Source organism: Sarcophilus harrisii, chromosome 5 (assembly GCF_902635505.1).
Source record: "Sarcophilus harrisii chromosome 5, mSarHar1.11, whole genome shotgun sequence".
Lineage (NCBI taxonomy): Eukaryota > Metazoa > Chordata > Mammalia > Dasyuromorphia > Dasyuridae > Sarcophilus > Sarcophilus harrisii.
In genome coordinates, this window is record NC_045430.1 from 106,569,357 (window position 1) to 106,586,130 (window position 16,774).

The following is a 16,774-nucleotide window of genomic DNA, read 5'->3' on the forward strand; positions in this document are numbered from 1 at the left end:
TTTCACTTCTTTATAACTCCATCATGGCATCATCAAACCAGCTATTCTCTTAGCTCCATAGGTACACACCATGAAATCTGAATTCATTCTTTTTTTCTACATCACTCCCAGCCTTCATCATATACATAATGCCCCTTAAAGGTCATCACCATCTCAACCCATTTGGTTTTTTTCTTTCTTTTTTTGTTTTATTAAAGCTTTTTATTTACAAAACACATGATTCATGGATAATTTTTCAACATTGATCCTTGCAAAACTTTCTGTTCCAAATTTCTCCCTTCTTTCCCCCATCCCCTCCCCTAGATGGCAGATAGTCAAATACATGGTAAATATTCAACCCATTGTTAATGAATGTTATGTTCCCAGGGATTTCCAATGAAACATTCAAAATATTTTCTAAAGCCCAGATTCACATTTTAACATAGAAACTCTGAACTCTGATTTAGACTCACCCTTTAATTTGTCAATCAAATTTTGGTAAGGGAGATATTAGAATATTCTTTTATCTCCCTCTCTTTCTACCACACCACATAGTACAAAGCTCTATAAAGAGTGATCTCAAGAAATAATATTGAATTGCTGATAAAATTCCTGTCAGAATAAACAAGGGCCTGCCTGACTTCCTGTCAATCATTTCCCCTCTCCTTCACATCCACTGTGGTTCTATGATCCTGATTCTGAGTCCTTGTGAAAGAATGAGGGACACCTGAGTTAGAGTGGAATCACATTTTATTGTGGCTAATCATTGGATTTTAAGAATGATTCATTAACTATAACTGTGAATAGAGGAGGAGGTGGGCAAGGGAGGTAAATAGCGTCTCCATCAGTCACTATCAGAGCTGTAATGACTAGCAAAATTCATGACTAGGGGCAAGAGAGTTCTTTCAGGCTTGTTCCTTATTGTGATAGGATGAGACAGCAGTCAAAAGAATGACATGAACCAATAGAAAGAGGTCTCCAAAGATAAGAGTGATCTAACCAGGTGCCATTACAACAGAAGAATACATTTGGTTGGACATTTCAGAGCTAACAATATTCTCCATCTCATCACACAAACATTTCTGTCTCTTCCATTCTAACTCCCCGCAATCACAATGAAACACTGGGGAAGGATGACAATCCAGAGAGGTGGGTGATAGAAGAATAGATTAATCCTGATCAGAGATCCTATTTTCCTGCATAGTCTTCTCAATCCAGGAAATATAATTTTTTACTTTAGTGTAGATCCCATAAGTACCACATTTAGGTCCCCAGGACACCAGGCCAGCTACATATAATTTATTGTTCTCTTGATTAGGGACCTGTACAGCAAAGGCCCCACCACTGTCTCCTTTACAGCTATCACTCCCCTTCTCTCCTCCAGCACAGATCATGTTACTGGTAAAACTAAAGGTGCTGATATCTACTGTGGCGTCATCACTCTTTACCGACTGACACTTTACCAGGGGAGCCACAGGTAATCGTGCCCCTCGCAGTTCAACAACATTTAAGCGTCTGTTTGCTTGGCCCCAGCCTGAGATCATTCCCAGGGTCCCATACTTGAGGTCATACTCGGATGAAGTACCTGGCAGGCATATGGGAGAAACATTAGGTCCCATCTTTACTGGGTCTTTTAGGCGCACGAGTGCGATGTCGTTGTCAAAATTCTTTCTTGCCTCTAGGTTAGCAACAGGACTCCAGTTGGGATGAATAAAGACGCCATCAGCAACGAGCAGCTGGGCTTCATCCAGAGCTGCACGATCAACCTTGGTGGTTCCCATGTACATAATAGGGTTGGCGTTCCCTTCTAATACATGGGCAGCAGTTAGCACCCAGTGCTCGTCAATGAGGGCTCCACCAGCTCTTGGATACTGAAAGAATACTTGCCAGGGGAAACTGCCAATATCTGCCCTTTTGCCCCCAAAAATCCTCTGGTTTTCTGAAAAGGGCTGACTGGGAACTCCACAGACTAGGGAACGCAAAAAGATAAGTTAGCAAAGGACTATTAAAAAAAAAAATGGCCTCAAATTGATGCCCAATCATTTTCATATTATTACCAGCCTATACTGAAGTCTCTTCAAAACCTACATATCATCCATTTCCTCATAAACTGACACCCTATCAATTACCACCATTAACAATGGGTAAAGAGAGAGGAGCTGGCTCCTGATTGGTGTGGACTAGAGCTTGATTCCTCTGCCAAAACTATGCCTCAGCCTAGGTGATGAGATGAAGACAGAGGGTCTGATTTATTTCTTCCCTGCCCAGATCTACTTGTTGCTCTATTTCCTATTGATTGCTTGGAAATACAGTGACTTTATCTTTTACTCATTATATCAGGAGCCCCATTTGATTTCAGCTGATGACCTACATCTAAGCCCTTCCCTGCCTAGCCTAATTGGATTCATTGTCTTTTACCCCCAGTTCCTTCTGTATGAGAAAGCAATTTAGTATTCTGTAAAGAAAGGGGGTATTTGTTCTGGAATTTGGGGATAGATAGCTTGACTATCAGGTTGAATTATTCTGATAAGAAACAATTTTCTGGTGGGTATTTCAAGCTTCTCCTTCACTCTGAGTCATGAAAAAATGCAGTAAACTAGCTAAGTAACATCTAACAGATGACACTAATAACTCCACTAATCAATAATTAAAATGTTCCCTTATTGTATGTGAGAGTAGGATTGGAAGAATTAAACAATGATGAAATATTGTCTTTCTTGTCTTGGCAGATGGATAGTAGACTCTAAGTGTGGAATGAGGTCCACATTATTCATTGTGGATAACTTGTCTTATTATACTTAACTGTGTAGTTTTTTGTTATAAGAGGTTTCTATGATAAGAAGGCAGTATAGCAAGTTTCTAACATAATCCAAGATCTAAGAGGCATTAGCAAGACCTATGGCCCAGAGTTCCATCCTTAACAATCTCATAATATGTGTTTATACCTAGATTTTCTGTGGGAAAATAATCTATCTACTTGATCTAGGATATGATTATGTAATTATGAAATTACATTTCAATTGTCTTTACCCAAGGGTTCTTAGCTTGCTATCTATAAACTTGGATGGAAAAAAAAATTGTTCATCTATTCCAAAAATAACTGTATTATAAAATAATTTCCTTTGTAATTCTAGGTATTTTATTTTGTGCATTTGAAAATGCTTTCCCATTTGATTTCATAATAAAATACAAATTTTGGTTTTCCCAAACCAAAGGGGTTTGGGGTCCATAACAAAAAAAGTGAACAGTCTTACCAAACTTATTATGCCAACTCTAATCTTCATTTGATTCTCACACTCACCTTTACTAGGTGACATCTTAGATTTAGACCTGAGAGGAACCATGGAGCTATCTAGTCCAACCCATTCTTAGTACAGGTGAAAAAACTTAGACCAGAAAAGTGAATTGAACTTTCTCAATGTCACTCAAGTGTAATTAAACATCAAGGGTAGAATTTGAATTCAAGTCCATTTAACCTCTATTTACTTCAGATTTGTCAACTGTAAAATGAAGATCATAATAACACCTGCCTTAAAGGGTTCTTGTGAGTATCAGATTAGATAATATTTGTAAAAATCTCTCAGTACAATACCTAGCATTTATAAATGCTAATTCTCTCATCTTTCCTTCCATTCTCTGATTTCAAATCGAACACACTTTCTATAGCATTGCACTTGTGACTCCCATAGGCCCATTTACTCTGATCTGGTCCCCAGAAGCCACCTGTCACTAGGTCAGACTTTGGTGGTCCCAAAGTTTCTAGGCTTCCCCCCCAGGAGGTAATTGACTGTAGCTCCAACAAGATCATTTTCCCAAACACTCTACAAGTCACTGCTTCTTCAAGAAGCTATGCTAGGCTCAATCCTTCCAACATCCCTCTGCCCTCCATCTTACTTTCACTGCAGTTATTCCCCATACCCAGCCTCAGTTACCTGCTACACACTGAGGCAGCTCCGCGCCTAACACCTTGTTCACCCAGGTCCCGTTGGCAGCACAACGATACTCCCCTGAAATCAACAAGGAAGGCAGGTAAGCTGGCAGGAAAAGATAATGCGGAATGTTGGGGGGGATGCGGGAAAACTGGGACACTGATGCACTGTTGGTGGCATTGTGAATACATCCAACCATTCTGGAGAGCAATCTGGAACTATGCCCAAAGAGCCATCAAACTGTGCATACTCTTTGATCCAGCAGCCATTACTGGGTCTGGATCCCAAAGAGATCTTAAAGGAGGGAAAGGGACCCACATGTGCAAAAATGTTTGTAGCAGCCCTTTTTGTGGTAGCAAAGAAAATGAATGGATGCCCATCAATTGGGGAATGGCTGAATAAACTGTGGTATATGTGGAATATTATTGTTCTATGAAAATTGGTGAAGGAGATGATTATAGGAAGGTCTAGAAAGATTTATACGAACTGATGCTAAGGGAAATAAGCAGAACCAGGAATATATTATATACAATAAGAGCAAGAATGTGTGATGATCAACCATGAAAGGCTTGGTTCTTCTCAGTAGTTCAGTGATCCAAAGGAATTCCAATAGACTTTGGACAGAAAATGCCATCTGCACCCAGAAAAAGAACTAAGGAAACAATGAAAATCAGCACATGCTATGTTCACTTCTTTTTTTTTTTTTTTTTTATCTCTCCTATGGTTTTGCCCTATTGCTCTGATTTTTCTCTCCCAACATGATTCATAAAGCCACCTCTTCAAATTAATATGGTCACAAAGTTGTAGAAGTTGATGATATAATCAAAAGTACAAATTTTAAAAAATAATAACTCTCAGAACAAATACTGAAAGGAAGTTTACCAATGATGTATATCCTTAATGTTGTGATTTTACTGGGTAAATGACAGGTGTAAAGTTTGGAAGCTTTGATATTAAAGTTCTTAATAAACTTATTTGAGGATATTAAAAAATAAATAAATAAATAAATAAATTTACTAGGGAAAAAAAACAAAAATAAAATAAAATAAAGTAAAACAAGGAAGGCAGAGCCCCTCAGCACTGATTCTCCTCATTGAAGCTCCAGACTCCTGAGGGCAGCCATTATAAAGAAAGGACCAGACTGTTAGCCCCTGGACCCACAAAGGAAGGATCTAAACATTCAATCTTCTACAGATTCTGGGTTTAGGACAGAAAAGTGGTCAGAGATTTTTCCCTGATATACCAGTCAGTATCTTACAGCATAGTGGAGATCATAAGGAAGGGAAAGAAGAAGGGGAAATACTTATGTTATAATGGCAGCTGTGAACATACTTGATGTGAGAGAGAAAAGCTAGTCAGAAGATTTCTGTATCTTGAGTTACCTTACAAAGACCAGACTGTGCTGTAAAAAGAGCTCTTCGGTCAGAGTAAAGGCAGTTTATAATTGTGGGTCTATAAATTCCTGGGTTTCAAATCAAATAACTCATTCCGAGCATGAATTACTATTATCAAGAATATTATAAAAACATATTTCTATTCCAAGTAGGAAGCTGGACTAGAAAACTCTAAAATCCCTTAGAATTCTAAGATTCTAAAATTTTATAAGTCTCTAAACTGATCTAAAGGACTCTATCGGCCTTTTGTGTTTAACCTTTTTTTTTTATTGAGTTGTTACTTATCCAGGATCACATAGCTAATAAGTGTCTGAGGCTGGATTTGAATTCAAGTCCTCCTGACTATCCATTGTGCCACCTAACTATCCCATCTAAACTCCTTAAAAAGATTTCCCTGATTATTTTCAAGACCCAACTGAAATCTTCTCTTTTAGGTTTACCATTTCCTGATCCCCCTTAATGCTAATTAATAATGCCTTTCTTCCGTTGATCACTTCCAATTTCAGTTGTTTGTACAAAGTCATTTACATGTTGTTTCCCTTATGAGACTATAAACCCCCGAGGGCAGGCAACATCTTTAAAAAAAAAAAAAATTCAATAGTATTTTATTTTTCCAAATACATGTAAAAATAGTTTTCAACATTGATTTTTGTAAGACTGTGCTTCAAATTTTTCTCCCTCCCTTTTTCTCCCCTCCCCAAACAGCAAGTAGTCAGAGATTAAATATGTGCAATTCATTTTTGCTTCTTTTTATGCCCCCAGTGCTAAGCAAAGAGCCTGGCATGTAGTAGTGACTTAATAAGTATCTATTTTGACTTTACCCCCTGATTGTTCCTATATGAGAATTGTATTTTAATTCAGTGAAGATAAAAGCAACATAGTCAAGAAATCATAAGATTGGAAGATCACAGATTTGTAGCTACAAGGAACTGCTGAGTTCATCAAGTCCAATCCCCTCATTTTACAGATAAAGAAACTGAGGCAGAGATAAATTAAGAAGCTTCCCCTGTGTCACAAAGCTAGCATCTAAGGCAGGGGTGGGACCATCTGTCCTGGACCATGAAATCATTTGGTCTGGCCCTGCCAAGGTGACAACAATCTCCCACTGCTTGAGTTCTTTCTGTTAGTAATTATGTCTGGCCTACAAATGACCTTAAAAATATCTAAATGGCTCTTGGCAGGAAAAAAGTTTCCCTTCCCCTGGTCTAAGGATTGGTTTGAATCCATGTCTTTTGGAATACCAACTAATACCTCACACCTACTATATCCCTGTGTGTTCCCTTTGCCCTTTCAATTACAAGGAAAAAAACTACCTTTTAATGTCTTCATTTTCATTATCTCTCCCCCAAAGAAAAAACCTACCAGTCCCTTCAGTCTTCATGTAATAATATGGCTCGTTGCAGGTATATTGAGTCACTGCCCCAAACAAGGTATATTTCGTATTGTCTGTTTTCCCATTTTTAATGGGTTCTGGGATGCCGCAGTCCACCGCTACAAAGGAAAATCAGGACAGGGGGTCATCAAGGTAGCGATTCTTACCAAGCAAAAGTTATGACATCAACTCTAACTCTCTATCCAATTGATTCCACTGCCATTTGAGGTTTTCAAATATCTCTGAGATGAGCCTTTTCCGTTCTCCTTGTGGTTATCCTACCTAGTTTTCTTTATGCTAACCTCACTGAAGAGTAAAACCTTGCAGCACAAACAACCATTACCCCATTGGATGTCTATTTTTCTCTCTCTCACTGGCAATGTGCTGGGATGCTAGAAAAAGAAATACATTGCAATCTCATTGCCCTTCTATGTTTCAGCTGGCCTAAGGCTCAATAAAATCTCTGTGTTTAGAAACCTAAGACCCAATCTATCTCCTTTTATAGTCTGAATACCCTCAACATGTAACACATTTTGGAGAATATTGCGCTCCATTACTTACGTTTGCATTTTAGGTTGGAATTACTCCACTGCCCATTACTTTGACAAGTTGAATAGAAGGATGTTGAGCTGACTCTTCCCTAAAGAAAAACAAGAACTACCAATAACTAGGAAGGATGTGGAGAAGTCAGAGTACCAGAGGAAGTCCCATCCTAGTGTTTAATCAGGACCCCTCACAAATTTTAACAAGGAGAGACCTTGTTAAACAACCCAGCCCAGATCTGTAGCTTCACAATTGGTTTCCACTTGAAGTCACTGAATTGGATGCCAAAAAAGAAGCCGGGGGAAGTTAGATGGTACAGTGGATAAAATACTGGCCCTGGAATCAGGATGACCAAAAAAGAAGCAGCAAAAGTAGGGATGGGGAGGGTAACATGACTCAGTTCCTCCCAGGAGGGGATTAAATAGTCAGAGGAAGCATGTTTGGGCTGTCTTTGTTGTAAAAACCATGCCTTCTTTAGAAATAGCCATGGAGGCTAAAACACTTAGAAACTTAGTGATTACCTTGAATGGAGGGGGACAAAAAACAGTCCCCTGAAAGTAACTTACCTGCACCACTTCAAACCCTTCCAGACAAGTTATCTTCACAGTATCCTGATAGACATATTTGGCCTTTACAGGATCCTGAATAGAGTTGGCTGTAAATTCTTTAGGACATGGCATTGCTTTAGAAGGAAAATGGCAGCAACAGAATAGAAAACATCAATGAATAAAAAGTCTGACAATCACTTGTCTTTAAAATGACATATTTCTCTAGTCTCTTAACTTGATTTGATAAAAACATACTTCTATAGCAATTAAAGGGAATCCACAATATAGTCCAAAAACTATGAGTTTTTTCATAACTCATTATCTCCAAAGGTAGTGTCTTATTATATTTCCTGTGTTACAGATGATGACATGGTGGGCCATAGTACTTAAGTGATTTGATGATGCACACACAGGGCAGGACAGGGGCCTAGTCTTTTGGCTTCATATGGTTTCTCAGTATGACCTTATCATCTATCTAATAGCTAAACACCATTTTATGATCCAACCCATGCACTCCATCTTTCTATCATCTTAGCTAATAAGAAAATCGAATTCTATAATTCAATTCTATTTCATAAATATTTATGTGCCTGACTTCCTGCCTTAATTCATTCAACTATTAAACATATTTCCAGTTTTTATGTTCTTCTATATAATTTTACTATTATATTCTTTCATCATCCTCTTTGTCTTATGTACTCACCATTTCTCTTTTCTGATCACTGATATGTAAAAGTATCTAGCATCATTCTCCATCTAAACATCTTGGTTTAGTTTCCTAAGATCTCTCATCCAAAATACAAATAAAAAGTCTGAGCTTACAGGTTGGTTTAGCTGAGGAGGAGAAATCCTGGAAGTTGAGGCATTTACAGAATCGCTTTAGGAGTTTGGAAGTCTCATGGGAATTAAATAATTTTTGAATTTATAAGAAAAATACTGCTTTTTTTTTTTTTTTGGAAATCATCCCTCAACCCATCCTTTTAGCATCCAGTGTAATAATGTGTCAATACATTTCTCTCTGAAAGTGTAAATTTATACATCTACTTATCTATTTCTTCAGATATTTGGCATAGAAATGTTACTTGGATGCAAGCATCTATAGGAATAGCTTGCATGGCTACTTACGATCTCCATAGTAACGGAGTTTCCAGCCTTTTTTTTGCCCTGTTTCATCAGTTTGGAAGATGATATCAAGAACATTGTCCTTAGTTTCAATTATTTGCTGTCCAGGGAATCCATTACCACAGTAGGGCCCAAACTGCTGGCCTCCTGCAGTGAACTGGGAGGGAAAAAAAGTGAGAATAAGTCAGGAAAGAGACAGAAAGGAACAACAACAAAAAAAAAGAGGCAGAAAATAAGGCACAAAAAGATTAAACGTAGTATAACAGAGTCTATGCCATTTGCCATGCAGAAAAGGCTAGGGAGACTGCTCTTGGAGACTTGTGATGATTTTTAATGGAAGGCTCTTATAAACACTTAAGCATATATAAATATTCTATAACTAGTCTCTGCTAACCACATGGTTAGGAGAAGACTTTTTGATTGTCTTTTGCCTATTTTTGTATTCCTAGGGCCTAGCACAGTGCCTGGCCCAAAATAGTACCTAATAAATATCTGCTTGATTATTCTAATCAAACAACTTGAAAGCTAGAATTTTGGAGATTTTCCAAAAGAGCTTAGAAAACAGAGATTCAGGTTCATTTTTCTTTTTTTCTTGAATTACTTTGTTTTACCTGTTTCCCTTGCTTTGACTCCTTTGCTTACTGTCCAGTGAGAGAAATTGCTGTGGGGAGTGAGGCTTTGGGCCTCCCTCCAAAACCAAGCTTAGATATGGTTCCATGACATGGGCCTTAATCTTTTGCTTTAACATTTGTGCTTTTCTGTTTTAGATGAGGGAATGGAAGACTCCACTCTATAAGGTCATCAAAGGGAGCACCTGAGTATTCTGGCATCCTGATTTTATAGTAAGTCTATAGTAAGTCAACACTTCATGAAGCAAAATGTGACCTTCAAGAGTGATCTTTAGGACCTAACTTAGCCATCGCTAAGATAAAGACTAATCCAGCAGCAGTGCCTCCTCTGGGTAGAAACTCGGTGGGAACGATGAATATTATGTAGGAAATATGTCCACTCTCGCCAGAGACCAAGGTAGTATGGAAGAAAGTATGTTCTTGCTGCATTAAGTGAATGTGCTTACTTGTACTTTTGTCTTTTAAATGAATGCTCCTTTCAAAAGTTGATTGACATTAAGTAGATAAATAGAACTAGGGTTATACTGATGGACACTTAAGAATTAGGGGAGGGCATAACTGGTGGGAGATTGAGTCAATGACAGTAGAGAAGAGATTCCCCAAATCCCTTCAGGATACCCTCCAAAGTCCTGAGGAGAACATATAGTTGACTTGGATGTTTTTCCAAGTGGGGAATATATTTGCTACAATGGACAAGAGGAAAAGAATGAAAGAAAAAATGCAAGAAAGGAACTAAAGGAAGGAAAGATCTCTTTTTGAGGGAAAAACATGCATGAAAGGGAAACAAAGATAACTATCCACCACGCACAAGCAGGCTGTCCGGACAATCTCCTTCTGAATCACCTGCTTCTACATCAAAATCTTCTCTCTTAATAGTCACCACCACTTGAAAGCCTTTCTCCAAAAAGACCCTGTAGTCACAGCGAGAGTTCTCAGGATATAAACTAGGATAGTTAGGGCTGGTAATCTCTCCAGTTAGATCAGTGAACATATTCCCACTGCAATTCACTTCAAAAAAAAGGAGGAAGAAAAGAGAAAATCAGCAGAATAAAAAAAAAATCTTGGCATCTTCTATTCATCTTAATCTTATTAACCATCTTTCATTCAAAACAAATCCATGACCTTAATTAGAATCTAAATCCATTAATTTCCTGATGGCACATCATCAATTAGAGTCACAATCCTCATTAAAGATGCCAAACCATAATGAGGTCTCTACTAATCTGCCTATGATAAGGGTAGACACTTTCCAGGGCTTGAACCACTCCATGTTTGAATGTTTTCCCTTAGCTAATAGTTTACCTTTGGGACCTTGTTTACTCTGGGGTATTTCTTCCCTATAAGTGCAGAGAAATTAAAATATCTATATTTTAACACATTTTCTAGACTATATATTCCTAGAAAATGGGATATATATTTATCAAAATCAAGGATAACTATAAGGGTTAAACTGGTGGTATAAACAAACTTCCCCATTCATGCATCTCATGGCGATTATCATTGTTGAATGAATGAATGGATGGATAGATGGATGGATGAATGGCTCACCTCCACAATTTTTCATGTCATCATAGAGGAAGTACTCTGGAGGGCAGGAGCAAAAGTAACCACCAATGAAGTTGTTGCAGAAATGACTACAAGGGCTATCGTTAAAATCTGTGCACTCATTTATATCTGAAAATAGGAAGAGAGGATGTTAAATTGGAAATGAAGATGTATATAAGAGAATAAAGTTTAACTAAAACCTACAAAATTAGACCCTACAGACACTGACCCTATAGAGCAGGAAGGGATATTGCTTTTGAGCTTTAGTAGAACTACTTTGCATGCTCTTTGATATCAAGGGCTCCTGACTCTGCATACTATTACTCCTGTCTTAATTCATACTACTAAGTATTTAGGGCTAAGAACTTACATAGTACAGGATGAGTTTACAATGTCTGGGACCTTTAGGTTTCAAAAAATCTTTCAGGAAGAAGCACCTAACACTAAAGATGATACCCAAAAAATCAGATACCCTGTTAAAGTCTGTAGTAGAAAAGCATGTGTAATTAGCAAATTTATTGGTATGATAAAATAATAACTTTTTTTTTTAACAAAATTTTTAAATGTCTCAATGGCAAGTACCTTATATGAAAATATATTAGAATTTCCCAAGTATATTTGAATGTCAAACTTGTGTCTCACAGCAGAAACTCAAACTAAGTCAAGACTTCCACATACCAATGGGAGTAATGGAGATGGCACTAATGATTTTCTTTTATAAAAATTAGGAATAGAATCCTGATCCATGAACTTGTTATTAATTCCTTCCTAATTCAGACATTAAAGTTGGAACATTTCAAAAAAGACATTAATGGGAAAATATTTGGCCATACCTATGGCAACATAATAAGCAGCAAATCCTGTGAAACGTTCTTCATTCGAGAAGTCTGATTCAAAGATCACATCAAGACTGTTATATGGTACATGGTACTCCTTCACTATTGGAGAACTGGGGTTCTTGCTACTCTTCTGCCCACAGAGTACTCCTTCTACAAGGTCTCCGGACATAATCTATGAAAAGGATTTGAAACAGATACAGAACTTGGGAACCAAAGACTAGGAAATGTTCTGATATAAGGCCTTGGAATAAGGAGAAGGAAGGAAGAAGAACCAGATTTCCTTTCCCACATAGTTCCTCTATTTCACAATCTCTCCCTCTATTTCCCTGCTCGAAGCCCTTAGTTTCAGGTTCTTCTGTACTTATACAATACCTTCACAAAATCATACTCGCAGTTGGCTGACAACTCCATGTCCAGATGAGTGAAATAGAGATGGATGCCATACCCATCAGGAACTGTGATCTTCCAGGTCTTATGTGCATTATTGGGGTATGCCTGGGGATAGTTAGGGGATAAAATTTCCCCATACATGGAGGTCTCCTCCGCCCATGTCAGGACTGCAAACAAAACAATACACCTAGAAAAAAGACACAGAGGGATGACCTATGTGCCATGGGGCGAATTTTATCTTGAGAATAACTAGAAAGCAAGTGATATCACAGAGAACAGGAAAAAGATAAGGATAGTCATGATAGAAAGAAGAAAAGGTTAAAGAAGATAGGTCACAGTCAAGACTCCTTAGATGTCAAATCTCTAAGCATTTCTATTGACTTGTGGCAAGATCAGGCTCTCTCAAGGGGATGAAAAAAAGTAAAATTCAGACCCTATATTCAATTCAACAAACATTTAAATGATTACTACAAGCAAGGAACTGAAAATATAAGTACAAAAACAAAACAGTCTTTGCCCTCCAAGACCTTACACTCTACTGGAAAAATATAACACGGACCCACATAACATAAAATGATTGGGATGAACTAGATGGCCACTGCAGTGTCTTACAGCTATACATTTATAATCTGGTGATCCTATGATCCTAGACCTAAACCCGTAGATATATGGTCATTTGAGAGAAGGAAGGATGTGGTGATTAGGAGGCATATAAAATCATCAAGGTACACGACATATTTTTGAAAGATAAGGTTACCTGAAGTTAATGTGGCATACTGAATAGAGGGACAATCTAGGAGTTGCCATGAAATCAGGTCAAATCCTGTCTCTGGTATATGCAAACTATATGACCCTGAATAAGTCACTGAACCACTCAGTGTCCCCAGGAAACTCTCTAAAATTATAAATTTCCTTTTCTTTTGGGGCAAGGTGCAATTGGATAACTCAGGTCCTCGTGGCTCTTGGGCTGAGCCCTATGCACTGTACCACTTAGCTACTCCTTTAAGATTATAAATTTCAACAGACACCATTCAGCATCAGTAGAGTTTTCTTACCAGGAATCCCCTAAATCAATTAAGTCGCAGATCCACACCCCTCTTCAAAAAAAAAAAAAAGGTCACAAAGATAATTCTTCTGACAACAAATGAAAGTATCTATTAAGCACTGCATTTGTAGTATTTGTTGTTTAGTCATTTTCAGTTATATCTGATGCTCTGTGACCCTATTTGGGGTTTTCTTAACAAAGATAATGGAGTGGTTTGCCATTTCCTTCTCTAGCTCATTTTATAAATGAGGAATTGAGAAGAGTATTTAACCCTGCTTGCTCAAGGTCACACAGTAAGTATCTGAGGCTGCATTTAAACCCACAAAAAGGAATTTTCCTGATTCCAGGTCTAGCCCTCTATCCAATGTACCACCTAGCTGCCCCATGGCAAATGCTAGGGATGCAAATACAGAAGTTCCCACCTTAAAGGAGCTTATATCTGATTAGAAAAACAACACTTATATAGTATTGTGGACAGAGAAGGAAGTTACATTCTGGGAAACAAAGGATGGTGAATGGGCAACTATCTACAATAAGGCTAGCTACTGACATTGCCTTTTCAGATCATAGGATCATGGATTGAGAATTGGCCCTTCATATTTTATAGATGAGGAAATTGAGGCCCAGAGAAGTTAATTAACTTGACCAAGATCATATAAGTAGTCACCATATAAGTAGTGACCATGACCAGGAACTTAAACCTGTCATTTTACTCCAAATCCAAGAGTTTTCCAGTTTTAAAAAAAAATCTGTAAAAAACAAACTCCCTGAATGGAAGGAATAGACATTCATAACACTAGCATATAGTGTTTGTAAAAAAAAGTAGTTATGTAATACATGCTTATTGAATGAACTGTTAGAGGAATCTTGGGAATTTTTGTAGGTCCCTGGGAAGGAGAAAATATAGAAAAACTAAAGAGATATGGGGAAGTGAAGAGAGGGGGGAAAGAAGAAAAAATAGAGGAGAAATAAGGAGAGAAGAGGAGAGAAGAAAAGAAAGGGGAGGGGGAAGGATGAGAAGAGGAGGGAGAAAGACAGAATGTGAGAGAGAATGATCGGTAGAACAAGTTCCCAGAGGAGAAAGGAAGAACACAAATAGAGGGGAAAAATATCTCTCGGGTTTCTTGACCACTCACCATATGCTTGTGGATTTGATAGGACCTGAGAAGCTGGACATCTTTAGCTCTGGCTCTCTCTACCTCTGGACTTTGGAGTTCAGAGAAGGGATAGGTTTCACCGTATTTGTCTGAGTAAACCTGCTTTGGGATTGAGAGTCACCTGGAGTTCAATGACACTTTCATACCAACACTCAGGTTCTACCAAGCAGTACCACCCAACTTTACCCATCTTTCACATTTTTCCAGCCTTTAAGTTTCTAGACTTTGTCCTTCCATTGCCTTTTGTTTCTCTTGTCTCACACATTGAATCTAAGATAAAGATTGCTCTCTCCTAAGCAACATGTTAATCAATTTGCTTTTCTCACTATTCAGATTTTCTGTTACTTTGACTTAAGTTTTATGACATTCTCCTTCCTTTATGCCCTCACAGCACCCAATATCTCTATCCAAGCAACACACACACACACACACACACAAAAAAAAAAGTCCCTTTATCACAAGGCATCAGGAATACATTCTCCCTGGGCTTTTGAATCTTTGATTCACTTTCTCACATTAGACTATCTCTCTTCACTATATATTGAATTATAATGGTAGATAGGAGAAAGGTTGATTCCTTCAGGATCAAAATAAAGTACATCTTAATATTTTACTCAAAATAGTATAAAACAAACAAAACCAAAAAAACCTTATTCCCTATCTTTCAGATGAAAACAGATAGGGAAAGAAAAATGGCAAATTAATCAAAAGAAACTGGAGAACGAATGAGAATAGGTTCTCTCTCATTTCTTTAATCTTTTCCTTTTATCTTAAAGTAATAATCTTCCCATAGTTTGTTCAAAGTACATATTAGCTTTTTAGCAAGGGTTACTGGAGGATGGAATAAGGGTGAAGTTGGCCCAAGAAAAATGGCCCCAGATTAAGAAAGGAGATGAAACTCCTTTCTCTCTTCTTTGCCTAAAGACCAAAACCATCATATTGAAGGTATTCTCCATATTAGAGTTCATACCACTTGCTTTTAAGGTTTTTACCTTCTGGAGCTGATGGGGAAGAGTGGATCAATTTCCTTTATTTCTGCAAGTAGGCATCCTGGGAGGTACGTACAGACAAGTACAGAGGGCTACCAGGGAATTTAGCACTTCCTTTGCCTCTCAGCCAGTCTCTCTGCCCTTCTCTGTCTTGTCTCTACCATTCCCCCTCTATGTGTCTATTTCTCAAATTCCCTGAACTATACAAGGAGGGGCTGGAAGACCATAAAACAGGAAGAAGAGGATTCAGTCTTGATCTTAGAGCTCCCTCTGCTTTTGGAATAGGCACTGCCCACTTCATCTTTGGCCTGAATTCCCCTATTGAGGTCTGTCTGCATGCAGGACAGAGATTTTTTTTTTTAAGGGGAAATTTTGTTATTGTGCAATCCTCTCTTCCTAGCCAAAGGGGGTGTAATAAAATGTATCTGCATGTGGTTTTGAGGAAATCAGGTGGTTTATAGGAAAAGGAGGGGAATAGGAGTCAAGCCCAGCCCATAATAAATAGTTTTCTCTCCCATGGTCCAATTCAGTTAGATACTAAAAGAAAGGATATTTACCCAAAACTTAGGTCAGAATTTCTTTTTACTTTCACTTTAGCACTTTACTTTTTACTTTAATTAAAGCAAGATGGGTTGCCAGGTGAACACAGGCCTCATTCAGATGCTTGTGACTGATTAGAAGCTTTGAATCATACAGAAAACATTCCAGTCAAGAGAAAGAAAAAAGAAAACGTATAACTATATTTTCCAGGACTCTTCCTCCCCTATCAGAAGTAATGCCTACATATGTCAGAAAAGTTAGAGCCTTTCCTCCTTTCACCTGTACTCATTTTTTTAAGCTTTTTATTTTCAAAATATGTGCATAGATGGTTTTCAACATCCATCCTTGCAAAACCTCGTGTTCCAAATTTTTCCCCCTTCCTTTCCCCCACCCTCTCCCCTAGATGGCAAATAATCCAATATAGGTTAAACGTATGTTCTTCTGCACATAGTTCCATAATTTATCATGCTGTACGAGAAAATCCTATCAAAAAAGAAAAAAATGAGAAAGAAAACAAAATGCAAGGAAACAATAACAAAAAGAGTAAAAAAACTATGTTGTGACCACAGTCAGTCCCTCCTCACCACCACCATAGTCTCTGGGTGCAGATGGCTCTCTCCACTACAAGACATTGGAACTGGCCTGAATCATCTCATTGTTGAAAAGTCACATCCATCAGAACTGACCATCACCTAATTTTGTTGTTGTTGTTGTATTCATTCTTTTCACCAGAATGAAAATGTACTATTTCTT

At 37.9% G+C, this 16,774-nt stretch overlaps 1 protein-coding gene across 2 annotated transcripts; it reads right to left on the reverse strand.

Annotated features, from left to right (window-relative positions):
* Positions 1–709: 709 nt before the first annotated feature.
* Positions 710–15,673, reverse strand: C1S (complement C1s). Of its 2 annotated transcripts, none has more exons than XM_023504558.2 (12): positions 15,485–15,673; positions 14,472–14,591; positions 12,273–12,477; positions 11,895–12,072; positions 11,065–11,190; positions 10,325–10,524; positions 8,891–9,044; positions 7,784–7,899; positions 7,236–7,314; positions 6,665–6,793; positions 3,912–3,986; positions 710–1,948 (listed from the first exon to the last, which is right to left on the reverse strand). In XM_023504558.2, the coding sequence occupies exons 2-12, from the start codon at positions 14,510–14,512 to the stop codon at positions 1,149–1,151; spliced, it is 2,103 nt and encodes a 700-aa protein (XP_023360326.1). In that variant the 5' UTR covers positions 14,513–14,591; positions 15,485–15,673; the 3' UTR covers positions 710–1,148. The 2 variants fall into 2 exon arrangements, with proteins under 2 accessions (XP_023360326.1, XP_003771280.1); XM_003771232.4 differs by having other exon boundaries at positions 14,472–14,594.
* Between the last annotated feature and the right edge of the window lie 1,101 nt (positions 15,674–16,774).